Source organism: Ambystoma mexicanum, chromosome 4q (assembly GCF_040938575.1).
Source record: "Ambystoma mexicanum isolate Mex_15411 chromosome 4q, UKY_AmexF1_1, whole genome shotgun sequence".
In the NCBI taxonomy this organism is placed as follows: domain Eukaryota; kingdom Metazoa; phylum Chordata; class Amphibia; order Caudata; family Ambystomatidae; genus Ambystoma; species Ambystoma mexicanum.
The window spans coordinates 1,270,326,329-1,270,347,714 of record NC_090928.1 but is presented as its reverse complement, the minus strand read 5'-3'; the positions used below and the strand labels follow the sequence as shown (position 1 = coordinate 1,270,347,714).

Below are 21,386 nucleotides of genomic sequence, written 5' to 3'. Positions count from 1 at the left end.
CTCATGCCCCCTGTCTCTCTCCTGTTGCCCCCCACCCCCTCTCATGCCCCGTGTCTCTCTCCTATTGCCCCCCACCCCAAGGTCAAGCCCTGAGTCCCTCTCCCTTTGCCCCGACCCCCCAGCCATGCCCTGTGTCTCCCTGTTGCCCCCCACCCCCCGGTCATGCCCTGTGTCTCCCTCCTGTTGCCCCCCACCCCCGCTCAGGCCCCGTGTCTCTCTCCTGTTAACCCCCACCCCCTGCTCATGCCCCATGTCTCCCTGCTGTTGCCTCCCACCCCCCACTCATGCCCCGTGTCTCTCTCTTGTTACCCCCCCGCCCCCCTCTCATGCCCTGTGTCTCTTTCCTTTTACCCCCCACCCCCTAGTCATGCCCCGTGTCTCCCTGCTGTTGCCTCCCACCCCCGTTCATGCTTCGTGTCTCTCCTGTTACCCCCCACCCCCACTCATGCCCCGTGTCTCCCTGCTGTTGCCCCCACACCCCTGCTCATGCCCCGTGTCTCCCTTGTGTTCCCCCACCCCCCGCTCATGCCCCGTGTCTCCCTGCTGTTGCCCCCGACCCCCGCTCATGCCCCCTGTCTCTCTCCTGTTACCCCCCACCCCTCTCATGCCCCGTGTCTCTCTCCTGTTGCCCCCCACCCCAAGGTCAAGCCCTGAGTCCCTCTCCTGTTGCCCCGACCCCCCAGCCATGCCCTGTGTCTCCCTGTTGCCCCCCACCCCCCGGTCATGCCCTGTGTCTCCCTCCTTTTGCCCCCCGCTCATGTCCCCTGTCTCTCTTCTGTTACCCCCCAGCCCCCGCTCATGCCCCATGTCTCCCTCATTTTCCCCCCACTCATGCCCCGTGTCTCCCTGCTGTTGCCTCCCACCCCCGCTCATGCCCCGTGTCTGTCTCCTGTTACCCCCCACCCCTCACTCATGTCCCGTGTCTCTCTCGTGTCGCCCCCACCCCCCGGTCATGCCCCGTGTCTCCCTCCTGATGCCCCCCAACCCCCGCTCATGCCCCGTGTCTCTCTGCTGTTACCCCCACCCCCCTCTCGTGCCCCGTGTCTCTCTCCTGTTACCCCTCATCCCCCTCTCATGCCCCGTGTCTCTCTCATGTTACCTCCCACCCCCCGGTCATGCCCCGTGTCTCCCTTCTGTTGCCCCCCACCCCCAGTCATGCCCCATGTCTCCCTGCTGTTGCTCCCAACCCCCCGCTCATGCCCCGTGTCTGTCTCCTGTTACCTCCCACCCCCCTCTCATGCCCCGTGTCTCCCTCGTGTTCCCCCCACCCCCGCTCCTGCCCCGTGTCTCCCTGCTGTTGCCCCCCACCCCCGCTCATGCCCTGTGTCTCTCTCATGTTGCCCCCCACCCTCGCTCATGCCCCGTGTCTCTCTCCTGTTACCCCCACCCCCCTCTCATGCCCCGTGTCTCTCTACTGTTGACCCCCACCCCCGGTCATGCTCCGTGTCTCCCTGCTGTTGCCCCCCACCCCCCGCTCATGCCCCGAGTCTCTCTCCTGTTACCCATACCCCCGCTCATGCCCCGTGTCTCTCTCCTGTTACCCCCTACACCCCCTCATGTCCCGTGTCTCTCTCCTGTTGCCCCCCACCCCCTGGTCATGCCCCGTGTCTCCCTGCTGTTGCCCCCCACTGCCCGCTCATGCCCCGTGTCTCTCTCCTGTTGCCCCCTACCCCCCGCTCATGCCCCATGTCTCTCTCCTGTTAACTCCGACCCCCCGCTCATGCCCCGTGTCTCCCTCGTGTTCCCCCACCCCCCGCTCATGCCCCGTATCTCCCTGCTGTTGCCCTCCGCTCATGCCCGTGTCTCCCTGCTGTTGCCCCCCACCCCCGCTCATGCCCGTGTCTCTCTCCTGTTACCCCCCACCCCCCTCTCATGCCCCGTGTCTCTCTCCTGTTGCCCCCCACCACCCCGGTCATGCCCCGTGTCTCCCTGCTGTTGCCCCAACACCCCGCTCATGCCCCGTGTCTCTCTCCTGTTCCCCCACCCCTCGCTTATGCCTCATGTCTCTCCTGTTACTCCCCACCCCCGCTCGTGCCCCGTGTCTCTCTCCTGTTGCCCCCCACCCCCCAGTCATGCCCTGTGTCTCCCTGCTGTTGCCCCCAACCCCCCGCTCATGCCCCGTGTCTCTCTCCTGTTACCTCCCACCCCCTCTCATGCCCCGTGTCTCCCTCGTGTTCCCCCCACCCCCACTCGTGCCCCGTGTCTCCCTGCTGTTGCCCCCCACCCCCGCTCATGCCCTGTGTCTCTCTCATGTTGCCCCCACCCTCGCTCATGCCCCTTTTCTCTCTCCTGTTACCCCCACCCCCCTCTCATGCCCCGTGTCTCTCTCCTGTTGACCCCCACCCCCGGTCATGCCCCGTTTCTCCCTGCTGTTGCCCCCCACCCTCTGCTCATGCCCCGTGTCTCCCTGCTGTTGCCCCCCAACCCCGCTCATGCCCTGTGTCTCTCTCCTGTTACCCCACCACCCCCCTCTCATGCCCCGTGTCTCTCTCCTGCTACCCCCCACCCCCCTCTCATGCCCCGTGTCTCTCTCCTGTTGCCCCCCACCACCTTGGTCATGCCCCGTGTCTCCCTGCTTTTGCCCCCCACCCCCCGTTCATGCCCCGTGTCTCTCTCCTGTTCCCCCACCCCTCGCTTATGCCTCATGTCTCTCCTCTTACCCCCCACCCCCTGCTCATGCCCCGTGTCTCTCTGCTCTTGCCCCCCACCCCGCTCATGCCCCGTGTCTCTCTCCTGTTACCCCCCACCCCCCGCTCATGCTCCGTGTCTCTCTCCTGTTACCCCCCACTCATGCTCCGTGTCTCTCTCCTGTTACCCCCACCCCCTCTCATGCCCTGTGTCTCTCACCTGTTGCCCCTCACACCCCGGTCATGCCCCGTGTCTCCCTGCTGTTGCCCCCCAGCCCCGCTCATGCCCCATGTCTCTCCTGTTACCCCCCCACCCCCCTCTCATGCCCCTTGTCTCTCTCCTGTTGCCCCCCACCCCCGAGTCATGCCCCGTGTCTCCCTTCTGTTGCCCCCCACCCCCCAGTCATGCCCCGTGTCTCCCTGCTGTTGCCCCCAACCCCCGCTCATGCCCTGTGTCTCTCTCCTGTTACCCCCACCCCCCTCTCATGCCCCGTGTCTCTCTCCTGTTGCCCCCCACCACCTTGGTCATGCCCCGTGTCTCCCTGCTTTTGCCCCCCACCCCCCGTTCATGCCCCGTGTCTCTCTCCTGTTCCCCCACCCCTCGCTTATGCCTCATGTCTCTCCTCTTACCCCCCACCCCCTGCTCATGCCCCGTGTCTCTCTGCTCTTGCCCCCCACCCCGCTCATGCCCCGTGTCTCTCTCCTGTTACCCCCCACCCCCCTCTCATGCCCCGTGTCTCCCTCGTGTTCCCCCCATCCTCCGCTCAAGCCCTGTGTCTCCCTGCTGTTACCCCCCACCCCCCGCTCATGACCCGTGTCTCTCTCATGTTGCCCCCCACTCCCGCTCATGCCCCGTGTCTCTCTCCTGTTTGCCCCCCACCCCCCTCTCTTGCCCTGTGTCTCTCTCCTGTTGCCCCCCACCCATCAAGCCCTGCGTCTCCCTCCCGTTGCCCCCCACCCCCCACTCATGTCCCGTGTCTCTCTTCTGTTACCCCCACCCCTCTCTCATGCCCCGTGTCTCCCTCGTTTTCCCCCCGCTCATGCCCCGTGTCTCCCTGCTGTTGCCCCCACCCCCACTCATGCCCCGTGTCTGTCTCCTGTTACCCCCCACCCCCCGCTCATGCTCCGTGTCTCTCTCCTGTTACCCCCCACTCATGCTCCGTGTCTCTCTCCTGTTACCCCCACCCCCTCTCATGCCCTGTGTCTCTCACCTGTTGCCCCTCACACCCCGGTCATGCCCCGTGTCTCCCTGCTGTTGCCCCCCAGCCCCGCTCATGCCCCATGTCTCTCCTGTTACCCCCCCACCCCCCTCTCATGCCCCTTGTCTCTCTCCTGTTGCCCCCCACCCCCGAGTCATGCCCCGTGTCTCCCTTCTGTTGCCCCCCACCCCCCAGTCATGCCCCGTGTCTCCCTGCTGTTGCCCCCAACCCCCGCTCATGCCCTGTGTCTCTCTCCTGTTACCCCCACCCCCCTCTCATGCCCCGTGTCTCCCTCGTGTTCCACCCACCCCCCGCTCATGCCCCGTGTCTCCCTGATTTTGCCCCCCCACCCCCAGCTCATGCCCCATGTCTCTCTCATGTTACCCCCACACCCCGCTCATGCCCAGTGTCTCTCTCCTGTTACCCCCCACCCCCCTCTCATGCCCCGTATCTCTCTCCTGTTTCCCCCCACCCCCGGTCATGCCACGTGTCTCCCTGCTGTTGCCCCAACACCCCGCTCATGCCCCGTGTCTCTCTCCTGTTGCCCCCCACCCCCCGCTCATGCCCCGAGTCTCTCTCCTGTTACCCATACCCCCGCTCATGCCCCGTGTCTCTCTCCTGTTACCCCCCACCCCCTGGTCATGCCCCCTGTCTCCCTGCTGTTGCCCCCCACTGCCCGCTCATGCCCCGTGTCTCTCTCCTGTTGCCCCCTACCCCCGCTCATGCCCCATGTCTCTCTCCTGTTAACTCCGACCCCCCGCTCATGCCCCGTGTCTCCCTCGTGTTTCCCCCACCCCCGCTCATGCCCCGTGTCTCCCTGCTGTTGCCCCCCACCCCCCGCTCATGCCCCGTGTCTCTCTCATGTTGCCCCCCACCCCCGGCTCATGCCCCGTGTCTCTCTCCTGTTACCCTCACACCCCTCTCATGCCCAGTGTCTCTCTCATGTTGCCCCCACCCCCGGTCATGCCCCGTCTCTCCCTGCTGTTGCCCCCCACCCCCTGCTCATGCCCGAGTCTCTCTCCTGTTACCCTCAACCCCACTCATGCCCCGTGTCTCTCTCCTGTTAACCCCCCACCCCCCTTTCATTCCCCGTGTCTCTCTCCTGTTACCCCCCACCCCCCGCTCATGCCCCGTGCCTCTCTCCTGTTGCCCCCCACCCCCGCTCATGCCCCGTGTCTTCCTGCTGTTGCCCTCCAACCCCGCTTATGCCCCGTGTCTCTCTCCTGTTAACCCCCCCCCCTGCTCATGCCCCGTGTCTCCCTGCTGTTGCCTCCCACCCCCCACTCATGCCCGTGTCTCCCTGCTGTTGCCCCCCCACCCCCCTCTCATGCCCTGTGTCTCTCTCCTATTGCCCCCCACCCCAAGGTCAAGCCCTGAGTCCCTCTCCTGTTGCCCCGACCCCCCAGCCATGCCCTGTGTCTCCCTGTTGCCCCCCACCCCCCGGTCATGCCCTGTGTCTCCCTCCTGTTGCCCCCCACCCCCGCTCAGGCCCCGTGTCTCTCTCCTGTTAACCCCCACCCCCTGCTCATGCCCCGTGTCTCCCTGCTGTTGCCTCCCACCCCCCACTCATGCCCCGTGTCTCTCTGCTGTTGCCCCCCACCCCCCGTTCATGCCTCGTGTCTCTCCTGTTACCCCCCACCCCCACTCATGCCCCGTGTCTCCCTGCTGTTGCCCCTCACAACCCGCTCATGCCCCGTGTCTGTCTCCTGTTACCCCCACACCCCTGCTCATGCCCCGTGTCTCCCTTGTGTTCCCCCCACCCCCCGCTCATGCCCCGTGTCTCCCTGCTGTTGCCCCCGACCCCCGCTCATGCCCCCTGTCTCTCTCCTGTTGTCCCCCACCCCCCTCTCATGCCCCGTGTCTCTCTCCTATTGCCCCCCACCCCAAGGTCAAGCCCTGAGTCCCTCTCCTGTTGCCCCGACCCCCCAGCCATGCCCTGTGTCTCCCTGTTGCCCCCCACCCCCCGGTCATGCCCTGTGTCTCCCTCCTGTTGCCCCCCAGCCCCGCTCAGGCCCCGTGTCTCTCTCCTGTTAACCCCCACCCCCTGCTCATGCCCCGTGTCTCCCTGCTGTTGCCTCCCACCCCCCACTCATGCCCCGTGTCTCTCTCTTGTTACCCCCCCGCCCCCCTCTCATGCCCTGTGTCTCTTTCCTTTTACCCCCCACCCCCCAGTCATGCCCAGTGTCTCCCTGCTGTTGCCCTCCACCCCCCGTTCATGCCTCGTGTCTCTCCTGTTACCCCCCACCCCCACTCATGCCCCGTGTCTCCCTGCTGTTGCCCCTCACAACCCGCTCATGCCCCGTGTCTCTCTCCTGTTACCCCCACACCCCTGCTCATGCCCCGTGTCTCCCTTGTGTTCCCCCACCCCCCGCTCATGCCCCGTGTCTCCCTGCTGTTGCCCCCGACCCCCGCTCATGCCCCCTGTCTCTCTCCTGTTACCCCCCACCCCTCTCATGCCCCGTGTCTCTCTCCTGTTGCCCCCAACCCCAAGGTCAAGCCCTGAGTCCCTCTCCTGTTGCCCCGACCCCCCAGCCATGCCCTGTGTCTCCCTGTTGCCCCTCACCCCCCGGTCATGCCCTGTGTCTCCCTCCTTTTGCCCCCCGCTCATGTCCCCTGTCTCTCTTCTGTTACCCCCCACCCCCCGCTCATGCCCCATGTCTCCCTCGTTTTCCCCCCACTCATGCCCCGTGTCTCCCTGCTGTTGCCTCCCACCCCCGCTCATGCCCCGTGTCTGTCTCCTGTTACCCCCCACCCCTCACTCATGTCCCGTGTCTCTCTCGTGTCGCCCCCCACCCCCCGGTCATGCCCCGTGTCTCCCTCCTGATGCCCCCAACCCCCGCTCATGCCCCGTGTCTCTCTGCTGTTACCCCCACCCCCCTCTCGTGCCCCGTGTCTCTCTCCTGTTACCCCTCATCCCCCTCTCATGCCCCGTGTCTCTCTCATGTTACCTCCCACCCCCCGGTCATGCCCCGTGTCTCCCTTCTGTTGCCCCCCACCCCCAGTCATGCCCCATGTCTCCCTGCTGTTGCTCCCAACCCCCCGCTCATGCCCCGTGTCTGTCTCCTGTTACCTCCCACCCCCCTCTCATGCCCCGTGTCTCCCTCGTGTTCCCCCCACCCCCGCTCATGCCCCGTGTCTCCCTGCTGTTGCCCCCCACCCCCGCTCATGCCCTGTGTCTCTCTCATGTTGCCCCCCACCCTCGCTCATGCCCCGTGTCTCTCTCCTGTTACCCCCACCCCCCTCTCATGCCCCGTGTCTCTCTACTGTTGACCCCCACCCCCGGTCATGCTCCATGTCTCCCTGCTGTTGCCCCCCACCCCCCGCTCATGCCCCGAGTCTCTCTCCTGTTACCCATACCCCCGCTCATGCCCCGTGTCTCTCTCCTGTTACCCCCTACACCCCCTCATGTCCCGTGTCTCTCTCCTGTTGCCCCCCACCCCCTGGTCATGCCCCGTGTCTCCCTGCTGTTGCCCCCCACTGCCCGCTCATGCCCCGTGTCTCTCTCCTGTTGCCCCCTACCCCCCGCTCATGCCCCATGTCTCTCTCCTGTTAACTCCGACCCCCCGCTCATGACCCGTGTCTCCCTCGTGTTCCCCCACCCCCCGCTCATGCCCCGTATCTCCCTGCTGTTGCCCTCCGCTCATGCCCCGTGTCTCCCTGCTGTTGCCCCCCACCCCCGCTCATGCCCTGTGTCTCTCTCCTGTTACCCCCCACCCCCCTCTCATGCCCCGTGTCTCTCTCCTGTTGCCCCCCACCACCCCGGTCATGCCCCGTGTCTCCCTGCTGTTGCCCCAACACCCCGCTCATGCCCCGTGTCTCTCTCCTGTTCCCCCACCCCTCGCTTATGCCTCATGTCTCTCCTGTTACTCCCCACCCCCCGCTCGTGCCCCGTGTCTCTCTCCTGTTGCCCCCCACCCCCCAGTCATGCCCTGTGTCTCCCTGCTGTTCCCCCAACCCCCCGCTCATGCCCCGTGTCTCTCTCCTGTTACCTCCCACCCCCTCTCATGCCCCGTGTCTCCCTCGTGTTCCCCCCACCCCCACTCGTGCCCCGTGTCTCCCTGCTGTTGCCCCCCACCCCCGCTCATGCCCTGTGTCTCTCTCATGTTGCCCCCACCCTCGCTCATGCCCCTTTTCTCTCTCCTGTTACCCCCACCCCCCTCTCATGCCCTGTGTCTCTCTCCTGTTGACCCCCACCCCCGGTCATGCCCCGTGTCTCCCTGCTGTTGCCCCCCACCCCCCGCTCGTGCCCCGAGTCTCTCTCCTCTTACCCCTACCCCCCGCTCATGCCCCGTGTCTCTCTCCTGTTACCCCCCACCCCCCGGTCATGCCCCGTGTCTCTCTCCTGTTAACCCCGACCCCCCGCTCATGCCCCGTGTCTCCCTCGTGTTCCCCCCACCCCCCGCTCATGCCCCGTGTCTCCCTGCTGTTGCGCCCCACCCTCTGCTCATGCCCCGTGTCTCCCTGCTGTTGCCCCCCAACCCCGCTCATGCCCTGTGTCTCTCTCCTGTTACCCCACCACCCCCCTCTCATGCCCCGTGTCTCTCTCCTGCTACCCCCCACCCCCCTCTCATGCCCCGTGTCTCTCTCCTGTTGCCCCCCCACCACCTTGGTCATGCCCCGTGTCTCCCTGCTTTTGCCCCCCACCCCCCGTTCATGCCCCGTGTCTCTCTCCTGTTCCCCCACCCCTCGCTTATGCCTCATGTCTCTCCTCTTACCCCCCACCCCCCGCTCATGCCCCGTGTCTCTCTGCTCTTGCCCCCCACCCCGCTCATGCCCCGTGTCTCTCTCCTGTTACCCCCCACCCCCTCTCATGCCCCGTGTCTCCCTCGTGTTCCCCCCATCCTCCGCTCAAGCCCTGTGTCTCCCTGCTGTTACCCCCCACCCCCCGCTCATGACCCGTGTCTCTCTCATGTTGCCCCCCACTCCCGCTCATGCCCCGTGTCTCTCTCCTGTTTGCCCCCCACCCCCCTCTCTTGCCCCGTGTCTCTCTCCTGTTGCCCCCCACCCCCCATCAAGCCCTGCGTCTCCCTCCCGTTGCCCCCCACCCCCACTCATGTCCCGTGTCTCTCTTCTGTTACCCCCACCCCTCTCTCATGCCCCGTGTCTCCCTCGTTTCCCCCCGCTCATGCCCCGTGTCTCCCTGCTGTTGCCCCCACCCCCACTCATGCCCCGTGTCTGTCTCCTGTTACCCCCCACCCCCCACCCCCCGCTCATGCTCCGTGTCTCTCTCCTGTTACCCCCCACTCATGCTCCGTGTCTCTCTCCTGTTACCCCCACCCCCTCTCATGCCCTGTGTCTCTCACCTGTTGCCCCTCACACCCCGGTCATGCCCCGTGTCTCCCTGCTGTTGCCCCCCACCCCCGCTCATGCCCCATGTCTCTCCTGTTACCCCCCCACCCCCCTCTCATGCCCCTTGTCTCTCTCCTGTTGCCCCCCACCCCCGAGTCATGCCCCGTGTCTCCCTTCTGTTGCCCCCCACCCCCCAGTCATGCCCCGTGTCTCCCTGCTGTTGCCCCCAACCCCCGCTCATGCCCTGTGTCTCTCTCCTGTTACCCCCACCCCCCCTCATGCCCCGTGTCTCCCTCTTGTTCCCCCCACCCCCCGCTCATGCCCCGTGTCTCCCTGATTTTGCCCCCCCACTCCCAGCTCATGCCCCATGTCTCTCTCATGTTACCCCCACACTCCGCTCATGCCCCGTGTCTCTCTCCTGTTACCCCCCACCCCCCTCTCATGCCCCGTATCTCTCTCCTGTTGCCCCCCACCCCCGGTCATGCCACGTGTCTCCCTGATGTTACCCCCACACCCCGCTCATGCCACGTGTCTCTCTCCTGTTACCCCCACCCCCCTCTCATGCCCCGTATCTCTCTCCTGTTGCCCCCATCCCCGGTCACCCCGTGTCTCCCTGATGTTACCCCCACCCCCCGCTCATGCCATGTGTCTCTCTCCTGTTACCCACACCCCCCTCTCATGCCCCGTGTCTCTCTCCTGTTGCCCCCCACCCCCGCTCATGCTCCGTGTCTCTCTCCTGTTACCCCTCACCCCCCTCTCATGCCCCGTGTCTCTCTCCTGTTACCCCCAACCCCCCACTCATGCCCCGTGTCTCTCTCCTGTTACCCCCCACCCCCTGCTCATGCCCCATGTCTCTCTCCTGTTGCCCCGCACCCCCGGTCATGCCCCGTGTCTCCCTGCTGTTGCCCCCCACCCCTCGCCCATGCCCCGTGTCTCTCTCCTGTTACCCCCCAACCCCCTCTCATGCCCTGCGCCCTGCCAAAGTATCCCTGAACTCGCAGGCACATGCACTAAAGAAGAAAGAATGGAAAACTTAGGATCAGGCAATGGGAAACTCACATTGGACCCCCGGTGAATCCTATGTTAGTTTCATGACTGTCATGCTCTCCCTGGTTGCAGGATGAAGATCAGCCGGGGCCTCATCTAGGGTTTATTCCTGACCCAGCGATCAACCCTGTACCAAGTCAGGCTCCCTATATTCCAGTGGAGGAATGGGTAAGGGTAACCTGCCACATCCAATTTACCAGGAGCAATGGGATCAGGATTAGTCTCGAAAGAACACTCTGAGTCGGGTTCACGTCCTCTTCTCTCACTGCCAGTGTCAGCTCAAACTCATCCTGGACTTGGAGCAGATGGTTCCATTGCAAGGTCTTGATGTTTCCTGGCTGTCCTCATACCCATAGTCAGTAGACAGGCAGCACTACTAATTGATGCTCAATGTTGAATGGTTGAGACTCCCACTTGTTACTCAGCTTGTTCTGTCCACTCTTTTTCCAGGCTGTGGATCAACACACAATCACCAGGTGGAAGACTTGCATCAATGTGCAAGATGCAAGGCAACTGAGGATCTGTGTAGCCCAGAATTGGTTTGAGTATTCGAGGAGCTCAAGTAGTGAGGATCTGCCTCAGCTCCTTGAATGCCTCCTGGCATTAGTCGGTCCACCTATCATCAAAGGGCTCATGTGGATGGTGTAAATGGTCTGCAGAGTAGTCCTGCCGCTCCTCTAGTTAGGCAGGTATCCTTTGATGAGGTCCACAAGCGGTTGCACGATGTTGGCATATCCCACAACAAATCTCCAGTAGCTGTTAAAGAAAGGAAACTCTGTATCTCCTTCAAGTTCTGAGGTCTTGACCAGGTGAGGAAGGCTTCCGTCTTTGCGGGATCTACAGGAATGATGTCTGCAGAGATGATGTTTCTGCTGTATTTGCTGCTTGTCCAGCAAAACTGGCACTTGTTCACACTGACCTTTAGCCCTTGCTCCCTTAGGCAGTAATTCTGCCAAAAATGCCCCATAGAGTCCAATGAAAAAAAGGGATCATACTCCGCCACCACCACGTGTAATCCACCTGTAAATCTGCCAAACTAAGTGGTGGCAACGGTAAGTCCAGTGGATTTACAGACAGAATACTGCCCAACTCGTAATCACCCCCATTGTCAGGTGAGATTTCGTTCAATTTCTGATTTGGCCATGTACTAAGCAGAGCATGATGTAACATTACCATTACATGAGTTCATGTTAACATAAAACACACTCAGGCCTATAAATACTTTCTTAAATGATTTCAACATCTTCACAAAACCTCTCTTTTACTTCCTTGAAGCATTACATATCTGTAAGGCATTTAATGTCAAAGAGCCCACATACAAAATGTTTAATATCATAATACATCTTCATTAAGGAGACTTCAACATCATCACACACCATCCATGTGAGGACTTCAATATCATCACATATCAACCCTGTGGGGACCTCAACATCAGCACACACCACCCATTTGAGGACTTAAATATCATCACATATCAACCCTGTGGGGACCTCAACATCAGCACACACCACTCATTTGAGGACTTAAATATCATCACATATCATCCCTGTGGGGACCTCACCATCAGCACACACCATCCACGTGAGGACTTCAATATCACCACATATCAACCCTGTGGGTACCTCAACATCAACACACACCATCCATGTGAGGACTTCAATATCATCACATATCATCCCTGTGGGGACCTCACCATCAGCACACACCATCCATGTGAGGACTTCAATATCATCACATATCAACCCTGTGGGGAACTCAACATCAGCACACACTGTCCATTTGAGGACTTAAATATCATCACATATGATGCCTGTGGGGACCTCACCATCAGCACACACCATCTATGTGAGGACTCCAATATCATCACATATCATCCCTGTGGGGACCTCACCATCAGCACACACCATCCATGTGAGGACTTCAATATCATCACATATCATACCTTTGGGGACCTCACCATCAGCGCACACCATCCATGTGAGGACTTCAATATCATCACATATCAACCCTGTGGGGACCTCAACATCAGCACACACCATTCAGTTGGAGGATTCAATATCATTGCATTGCATTTCTATGGGACCTTGAGCATAAATACACACTATTCTTATATGGCCTTCTATACAATGACACACCATCCCTGTGAGGACCTCTATGTCATCAAACAACATCCCAACGGAGACCTCAACATGACCACACACCATCCTTTTGGTGGACTCAGTACCATCATATCAGCTCTATTGGGACTTCAGCATCATTACATACAATTCGTATTCACATACCCTTGTATGGCCAATTGGGTGCATCTGTGGCTTCATTTGCATCACCTGAATGCATTTTCCTTCACCATTTGGGTATTTTTGGTTGAATTGGCCACTATTTTGGCAGTGTTTCGTTCAGTATTTTTACCTGAAGATAGGATGGAATTAGCATTTTTATTTCCAGCTCTAATTCCACTGGAGGATTTAGCCCCGGGGGAATTATCACTGGTTTTCATTACTTATTCCTCCAGCGCTCATTTCTTCTGGGTTAATTTCACCAGAGGAATTAGTGTCCATTTTCAATAACCCTTATATCAGCAGATTGATCAAAGTGGCGCTAATTCCATTACTGCCACTTTTTTCCCTTAGAGATCAACTTGTAAGGAAACCAAATGAGTATCAATTAAACATCAACTTTGTGAATATTTTTTGAATAATCAGACAAAATGTGATGCCAACATTCAATTAATTCACATATCAGACTATAGACAAGATGACATCCGTGCACATAATGTGTTGTCTTGACAGTGTAGAATTCAATTTCATCACACACCACCCATATGGGGACTTCAACAAAATCACAGAAAAATAAGAAAGTAAAGTAAGTCATATTGTGATTCGTTTTTTACAAAAGTAGTCAATGCTTGAAATGAATCTGGAAGTGTGTTGTGCAATCAATGAGGGAAGATTTACATTGCATATCAATTATATCCAATTCTGTAAACATACAAAATACACAAAAAACAGCTTAATTTCATTATTTTACATTTAAACGCAGAGTTCAGGCCATTTAAAACACAATTGTATTTGTGTATAAATGGTTCCCATGAATCTGCTGTCTGCTGCCTAAGCATGTAGGGCATCTGATTTATCAAGTGTGTTTAAATTCCTGTCCGTGTGTTGATGACTGCAATACCACACCCACCCTGCGGGGGCAGAGCTGAGTAAAAAATCAACACACCAAAATAAACACAGGTCCCCACAAAGCCATTTTTTAAAAAGTTCTAAAAATTGGCACAGATGTCTTTTAAGTTGTTTTAAGTCATTTGGAAGGCATTACCATGTGGGGACTTGGGTTTAGGTCCCCACAGTGAAATCAAGTACCCACAGCGTGTGCATGTTTACACACCCAAGTCCCCACAAGGATAGTAACACAAACTCACACACACACACACACACACACACACGCACGCACGCACGCGCACACACACACACTTGAGCTGCTTCCAGATGTTCAGTGAGCTTCTGGGGGGAAAGTGAGAAAAGGAAGAATACCTCTGAGGAGGTGCATCTGGTAATGGGCCTTCTTGGACAGGTCCGTGATGTGAGAAGAGAAGGAGAGAGTGGAGTCAAAGATGACATCAAGGTTTTTTGCCTTGCAGGAAGGTGAAGGAAGAGGGCCCAAGGATGGCACCAGAGTAAGAGAGCAAAGCGGGAGCAGGGGTCCCAATGAGAAGGATCTCGGTCTTGATGGTGTTAAGGCAGAGATCCTTGGAGGCGCACCAATCCTGAATCGCGGATAGACAGTCAGGAATGAGTGAGCGAGGGAGGGGAGGAGATGAGGCTGAGGCTGAGGGGAGCCTGAAAGAGAGGCGAGTGTCATCCGCATAACACTGAAAGTTAGAGGAGAAGGTAGAGATCAGGTGGCCCAAAGGGGCCAAGTAGTCATTGAAGGCGAAAGGTTAGAGCCCTGGGGACCACCACAGGTGGAGAGAGGTGGTCGAGAGAAAGGACCCAAGTTGGACCTGGGAGGGTCGGTCAAGGAGGAAGGAGGTCAGCCACTCCAGAGACTGATCCCTGTTGCCCAGGTTCTCAGAGTTGATTGATCAGGATGGCGTGAATGACCGTGTCAAAAGAAGAGGAAAGATCAAGGAGGATGAGGACAGAAGGAAGGCTTGAGTCGAGGTTAGTGAGCAGATCTTCACGGGTGGTCAGGAGAGCATTTTCCGTGCCTCTGGCGCTCTGAAGCCAGACTGATGGTCATGGAGACAACCAATGGATTCAGTGTGGAGCGTAAGCTGGGAGATGGCCAGCTTTTCCAGGAGTTTGCCCAGGAAAGGAGTGATGGAGATCGGAGATAGTTAGCCAGACAGGTAGGATCGGGAGAAGGCTTTTTAAAGAGGGGCTGCACACAAGGGAGTGCTTGAGGAGAGAGGAGTACGTTCCAGTGGCAAATGAGTGATTGCAAAATTCGTCCAAGGCTGGAGCGCGTGTCAATGTGGTCCTTGATGGTTCTGGATGAGCAGGTGAGCACCTGTTTGGACGAAACTTTCATTAATCAGACTTGTCTAGAAACATCATCAGGTGTAGTTGGAGAGAGAAATGAGAAAGGAGGAGAGGCGGCTGGAGGAGTGGGGAGAAGCGTGAAGAGTTGGCCTGAAGATTTGGTGTTGTAGCCGCCTTTCTCAGTCATAGACACCTGTATGGCAAATGTTTAGCTCAACGAATTATGCTGTCCCACTGTACACATTTTTCTAGGTCTTCCGGTTCTGTTTTTTACCTGTTAATATTTGTGATTTTGTTTTATTGGATTTTGTGAACTAAGGATTATGACTTGTGTTAAACGTTGGTATTTTCCAGCTTTGTAATACGATAAATAAATAAACCTCAGCCACTTGATGAAATCCGTATTCCCAAGATTAACAGTGGGTGTCTGTCCTTGCTGTGAGATGCAGATGGCTAATGCTGTTCCCTTTGCCTGGCAGTGCCTCACCCACACAGCAGTGCTGCTGCTGCCGCCCAGCAGGGAGGTTACGAGATCCCCGCCCGCCTGCGCACCCTCCACAACCTGGTCATCCAGTACGCCTCACAGGGCCGCTATGAGGTGGCTGTGCCGCTCTGCAAACAGGCTTTGGAGGACTTGGAGAAGACATCTGGTCACGACCACCCTGATGTGGCAACAATGCTGAACATTCTGGCTCTGGTTTACAGGTGACATGGGGGGGTGGGATGGGCTGTGGTGTGCGGGAGTACTTGCAGAGGGAACATGTTGTGAGGAAGGAGATGTCCGAGCAGAAAGCATGCCCTTGTGATTGGGTTGCAGTTTGGTTCAAGGAGCTGTTGAAAGGCATACAGTTGTATGGGCGAGCATCTAATGGGATGAGGGTATTGCAGGTGAGCCTTACAGGAAGCTGGGCTTGGATTTGCCATAAAGGCATCCATCTGAAGAAGACTGAAGTAGTCTGAATAGCTTTGCACCCACGCCTGGTGAAGAGCGTAACACAAGCCTGTATTTAGATGTGCTACAGCCCTATCCAATGTGTTATAGAAACTCCTGTAAATGGGGTCTAATGTTTACAATGATACCACTGGAGGAGCCGCGTACTCTTGGGAAAAGGTTTCGAAGATGTCGCGTTGCAGTTTAGGGTGAGCATAGAGGGGACAGGTGTGGTGGGAATGGTTAAGTGAATGCTGACTGATGCCCCCACCTGCTCTGGCTGCAGTGAAGAAGGCCTTTCAGCATTTTTACTGAAGTCTGCACACCAGGGTGGGGGAGGCTGACTTTTGAGAATATGGTGAGCATAGTACATTTGGAACAGATCTCTGCTTTAGACATATTGGGTGCATAGAGCATGTCCTCCTTTGGAGAACCTCCTGGAACTGATTGGGGAGCAGCGTTACTGGGAGAGCAAGGGGTAGGAACTATGTGCCTTCGCTCAGCTTTTAGAGGAGGCAGGCATGGAGCTTCCATATGTTCAGGTTTTTTTCATTAATTTCTTTTTTTAATGCACTTTTTTGGATTCCCCGTCCGTGCTTTGCAGGGATTATCCCTGGCGCGCTTCATGTACACCAGCGCTACCATTTTGTTTAAAGTGTATGCATTTTATCTAAACTGTCCTCTCTCTGCTGTAGGGACCAGAATAAGTACAAAGAGGCGGCCCACCTTCTTAACGATGCCCTCTCCATCCGAGAGAAGACCCTGGGCAAAGACCACCCAGCTGTAAGTTCCTCTCTGCTGAACCAGACCCGACATGAGCTAAATATCCAGTCCTCTCTCCACTAATGCATTCTCCTTGCCCCCCCCCCCCCAACAGGTTGCTGCAACTTTAAATAACTTGGCAGTTCTGTATGGCAAAAGGGGGAAGTACAAGGAGGCTGAGCCACTGTGCAAGCGAGCGCTGGAGATCCGTGAGAAGGTAACCGTGGTGTCTCCTTTTATCCGTAACCCTCCCCATGCTCCACAGAGCTTGCATTGCCAGATGATAGATTCTGTCTTCTACGTCCACTCTGCCATGATCGCTTCTTTTTTCCTAACTCTATTGCACTGCCCTTAAGCCTGGATCTGCAAGTAGAACTTTGTCCAGGTAGCTTAGCTGTGGAACATGGTCCTTAGCATCTGCCCTGGTGGATTTCAGGAGCTATGATCCACGCTTTTGATCACTTTCTTGACTAGTCTTCTTTCCACCTCCACAAGGTCATGGACCTTCCTTGACCCCCTCTCCTTCCTCAACTAGACAGTGCTGGCCCTCCATGCTTGTCATTACCAGGGACCTGCTGGATGCCCCTCCAAACATTCCAATACCAGCAATCCTGCTGTGCTGTACATCCAAACCTTATCATTTACAGCAAGCGCACTGTTCTCCCTTAATGTGTGTCACTCCCTTCAAGCCTGCTGTCCTGTCCCTGAATGCTTGTCTACTGCCTTCAAGCCTGTTGTGCAGTCCCTGAAAGCTTGTCACTGCCTTCAAGCCTGCTGTGCTGTCCCTGAAAGCTTGTCACTGCCTTCAAGCCTACTGTGCTGTCCCTAAATGCTTGTCCACTGCCTTCAAGCCTGCTGTGCTGTCCCTGAATGCTTGTCCACTGCCTTCAAACCTGCTGAGCTGTCCCTGAATGCTTGTCCACTGCCTTTCAAGCCTGCAGTGCTGTCCCTGAATGCTTGTCCACTGCCTTCAAGCCTGCTGTGCTGTCCCTGAATGCTTGTCCACTGCCTTCAAGCCTGCTGAGCTGTCCCTGAATGCTTGTCCACTGCCTTTCAAGCCCGCTGAGCTGTCCCTGAATGCTTGTCCACTGCCTTTCAAGCCTGCTGAGCTGTCCCTGAATGCTTGTCCACTGCCTTTCAAGCCTGCAGTGCTGTCCCTGAATGCTTGTCCACTGCCTTCAAGCCTGCTGTGCTGTCCCTGAATGCTTGAACACTGCCTTCAAGCCTGCTGTGCTGGCCCTGAATGCTTGTCCACTGCCTTCAAGCCTGCTGTGCTGTCCCTGAATGCTTGTCCACTGCCTTCAAGCCTCCTGAGCTGTCCCTGAATGCTTGTCCACTGCCTTCAAGCCTGCTGAGCTGTCCCTGGATGCTTGTCCACTGCCTTTCAAGCCTGCAGTGTTGTCCCTGAATGCTTGTCCACTGCCTTTCAAGCCTGCAGTGCTGTCCCTGAATGCTTGTCCACTGCCTTCAAGTCTGTTGTGCAGTCCCTGAAAGCTTGTCACTGCCTTCAAGCCTGCTTTGCTGTCCCTGAATGCTTGTCCACTGCCTTCAAGCCTGCAGTGCTGTCCCTGAATGCTTGTCCACTGCCTTTCAAGCCTGCTGAGTTGTCCCTGAATGCTTGTCCACTGCCTTTCAAGCCTGCTGAGCTGTCCCTGAATGCTTGTCCACTGCCTTTCAAGCCTGCAGTGCTGTCCCTGAATGCTTGTCCACTGCCTTCAAGCCTGCTGTGCTGTCCCTGAATGCTTGTCCACTGCCTTCAAGCCTGCTGTGCTGTCCCTGAATGCTTGTCCACTGCCTTTCAATCCTTCTGTGCTGTCCCTGGGTGCTTGTGTAGGATCTGGGTGTGGCGTTTGCAAAGTAAGTGCTCAGACAAGCTTTTGGGTGCTCCGCCACTATTGGCGCGTGCAATCCTTTCGTGGATAGCTCGTTTGCTGCTTCATCAGAACCCATGTGAATAACTGAACAATGTACTCGCTGCATTCACGGTGGACACAATTCATGAACCGGGGCAGCTGGGGGTCGCCCCCTCTGGGTCCCACAGAAGACTTCAATCCATGTGGAGTCTGCGCCTGTTAAACATGCGAGTTGCCGTAAGGCGACAAGGCAGCATTTGCATAGCCTGGGACACGTGATGTTGGGCGGAGTGTTTGCTACTGTGTGTCAAGTTGTGTTACCAGGAAACCATGTGCCCCCCGTCTTTCGCCCTCTCGGTAAGGCCCTGTCTGACCACGTGTCGATGGTTTTGCAATGCAGAGACTGGTGCCGTGGTTGCTGTGCACGGGCCGGGATGTGTGGCACGGCACGGCACGGCACTGCGCTGCCCTCCAGGGACACCTGAGTGATTTTGAGGTCACGACCTTCAGTGCGCTGCATGAACGCCGAAGAGGAGTGCCTTGTGGGACCCAAGTGGAGTCTGCGCCTGTCAAACATGCGAGTTGCCGTAAGGCGACAAGGCAGCGTGTGCATAGCCTGGGACACGTGAGGTTGGGCGGAGTGTTTGCTACTGTGTGTCAAGTTGTGTTACCAGGAAAACCTGGACGATGATAAAAGTGTAAGCGTGTCAGGAGTCGCTGCACTAACTGCTAGCATTAGCAGGTTTTCCCAAAATGTGCTCTGCAAAAATGCACTTCTACCCATCATTAAAACCTATTCTTTGGGGAAGCCCCACCCCCACCTCGCTAAACGATGTGGGATCACTCTGCGCTCTGTCGGGGCAAATCCCCTCCACTTTCGCAATTAGCCCACCAACAGAAATAAGATCACGCTGGAAGGATTCGCGGTCCGCCGCAGAGACCCCACACCTGTCTGAGCTTCAGCAATTGGAGTTGAAGGGGGGGCCCCTAGAGATACTTGCAGAGAAGGAAAGGTTTGAAGGCAAACCTAAAATACCTCTTAGTCCTCTTCTCCCATACCCCCCCCCCCACCTTGAGGCAGCTTGGCCGCTAGACTGTGAACCGGGCACAAACCTACTAATCGGTGCCGCGCATGCTAGAATCAGATGGTGGGTGTTGGGAAAGCTTTCCATTTTGGCAACTTTCCTTTTATACGTTTCTATGGACCCCCACTCCCCTGTGTTTGTGCTCTGTTTTTTACCTGTCCTGCCTTCAGCTTCACCCCCTGGCCCTTTGCTCGTGTTGGTATGGGGAAACCCATCGGTCCTGATCAGCACTGGGATTTAGCTTCACTCCCCTGGCTCTTTGCTCGCGTTGGTATGGGGAAACCCATCGGTCCTGATCAGCACTGGGATACAGCTTCACTCCCCTGGCCCTTTGCTCGTGTTGGTATGGGGAAACCCATCGGTCCTGATCAGCACTGGGATACAGCTTCACTCCCCTGGCCCTTTGCTCGTTTTGGTATGGGGAAACCCATCGGTCCTGATCAGCACTGGGATTCAGCTTCACTCCCCTGGCCCTTTGCTCGTTTTGGTATGGGGAAACCCATCGGTCCTGATCAGCACTGGGATACAGCTTCACTCCCCTGGCCCTTTGCTCGTGTTGGTATGGGGAAACCCATCGGTCCTGATCAGCACTGGGAGACAGCTTCACTCCCCTGGCCCTTTGCTCGTTTTGGTATGGGGAAACCCATCGGTCCTGATCAGCACTGGGATTCAGCTTCTTCACTCCCCTGGCCCTTTGCTCGTTTTGGTATGGGGAAACCCATCGGTCCTGATCAGCACTGGGATTCAGCTTCCCTCCCCTGGCCTTTGCTGGTTTTGGTATGGGGAAACCCATCGGTCCTGATCAGCACTGGGATTCAGCTTCCCTCCCCTGGCCTTTGCTGGTTTTGGTATAGGGAAACCCATCGGTCCTGATCAGCACTGGGATTCAGCTTCACCCCCCTGGCCTTTGCTGGTTTTGGTATGGGGAAACCCATCGGTCCTGATCAGCACTGGGATTCAGCTTCACCCCCCTGGCCCTTTGCTCGTTTTGGTATGGGGAAACCCATCGGTCCTGATCAGCACTGGGATTCAGCTTCACCCCCCTGGCCCTTTGCTCGTTTTGGTATGGGGAAACCCATCGGTCCTGATCAGCACTGGGATTCAGCTTCCCTCCTCTGGCCTTTGCTGATTTTGGTATGGGGAAACCCATCGGTCCTGATCAGCACTGGGATACAGCTTCACCCCCCTGGCCCTTTGCTGGTTTTGGTATGGGGAAACCCATCGGTCCTGATCAGCACTGGGATACAGCTTCCCTCCCCTGGCCTTTGCTGGTTTTGGTATGGGGAAACCCATCAGTCCTAACCAGCACTAGGATTCAGCTTCACTCGCCTTGCCCTTTGCTCGTTTTGGTATGGGGAAACCCATCGGTCCTGATCAGCACTGGGATTCAGCTTCCCTCCCCTGGCCCTTTGCTCGTTTTGGTATGCGGAAACCCATCGGTCCTGATCAGCACTGGGATTCAGCTTCCCTCCCCTGGCCTTTGCTGGTTTTGGTATGGGGAAACCTATCGGTCCTGATCAGCACTAGGATTCAACTTCACCCCCCTGGCCCTTTGCTGGTTTTGGTATGGGGAAACCCATCGGTCCTGATCAGCACTGGGATTCAGCTTCCCTCCCCTGGCCTTTGCTGGTTTTGGTATGGGGAAACCCATCGGTCCTGATCAGCACTGGGACTCAGCTTCCCACCCCTGGCCTTTGCTGGTTTTGGTATGGGGAAACCCATCGGTCCTGATCAGCACTGGGATTCAGCTTCACCCCCCTGGCCTTTGCTCGTTTTGGTCTGGGGAAACCCATCAGTCCTGATCAGCACTGGGATACATTTGTATCACCATAGCTTTTCATGCCTGGGATTTTTGGTTACTTTTAAATGTGCCTAAAGACAAACTGGTGGTACCAGATGTATTTATTACCGTTATTGCATTAATTTTGGTGTGCACATTCACGCTTATCGCAACTGGCTGGTAAACGTGGCTAGTGCCCTAAAATGACCACAACACATGCTTTTTGCTTTTTCTTTGGCCATATTGTTGTTTGGCCTTCTTCCTGCCTTCCCAGGTCAGAAAATCCCATATAAGGTCATGCACCTGCCTAGGAAAGCTGCTGCTTG

The 21,386-nt window shown here is 57.4% G+C and overlaps 1 protein-coding gene across 6 annotated transcripts in view; it reads left to right on the top strand.

The window, feature by feature from the left end:
- Positions 1-21,386, top strand: part of KLC4 (kinesin light chain 4) — a 620,713-nt gene that overhangs the window by 245,353 nt on the left and 353,974 nt on the right. For all 6 annotated transcript variants that reach the window (XM_069608885.1, XM_069608886.1, XM_069608887.1 and 3 more), the window contains exons 5-7: positions 15,129-15,354; positions 16,276-16,363; positions 16,458-16,559. In XM_069608885.1, the coding sequence (XP_069464986.1) occupies positions 15,129-15,354; positions 16,276-16,363; positions 16,458-16,559 (416 nt within the window). The remainder of the gene's footprint in view (positions 1-15,128; positions 15,355-16,275; positions 16,364-16,457; positions 16,560-21,386) is intronic.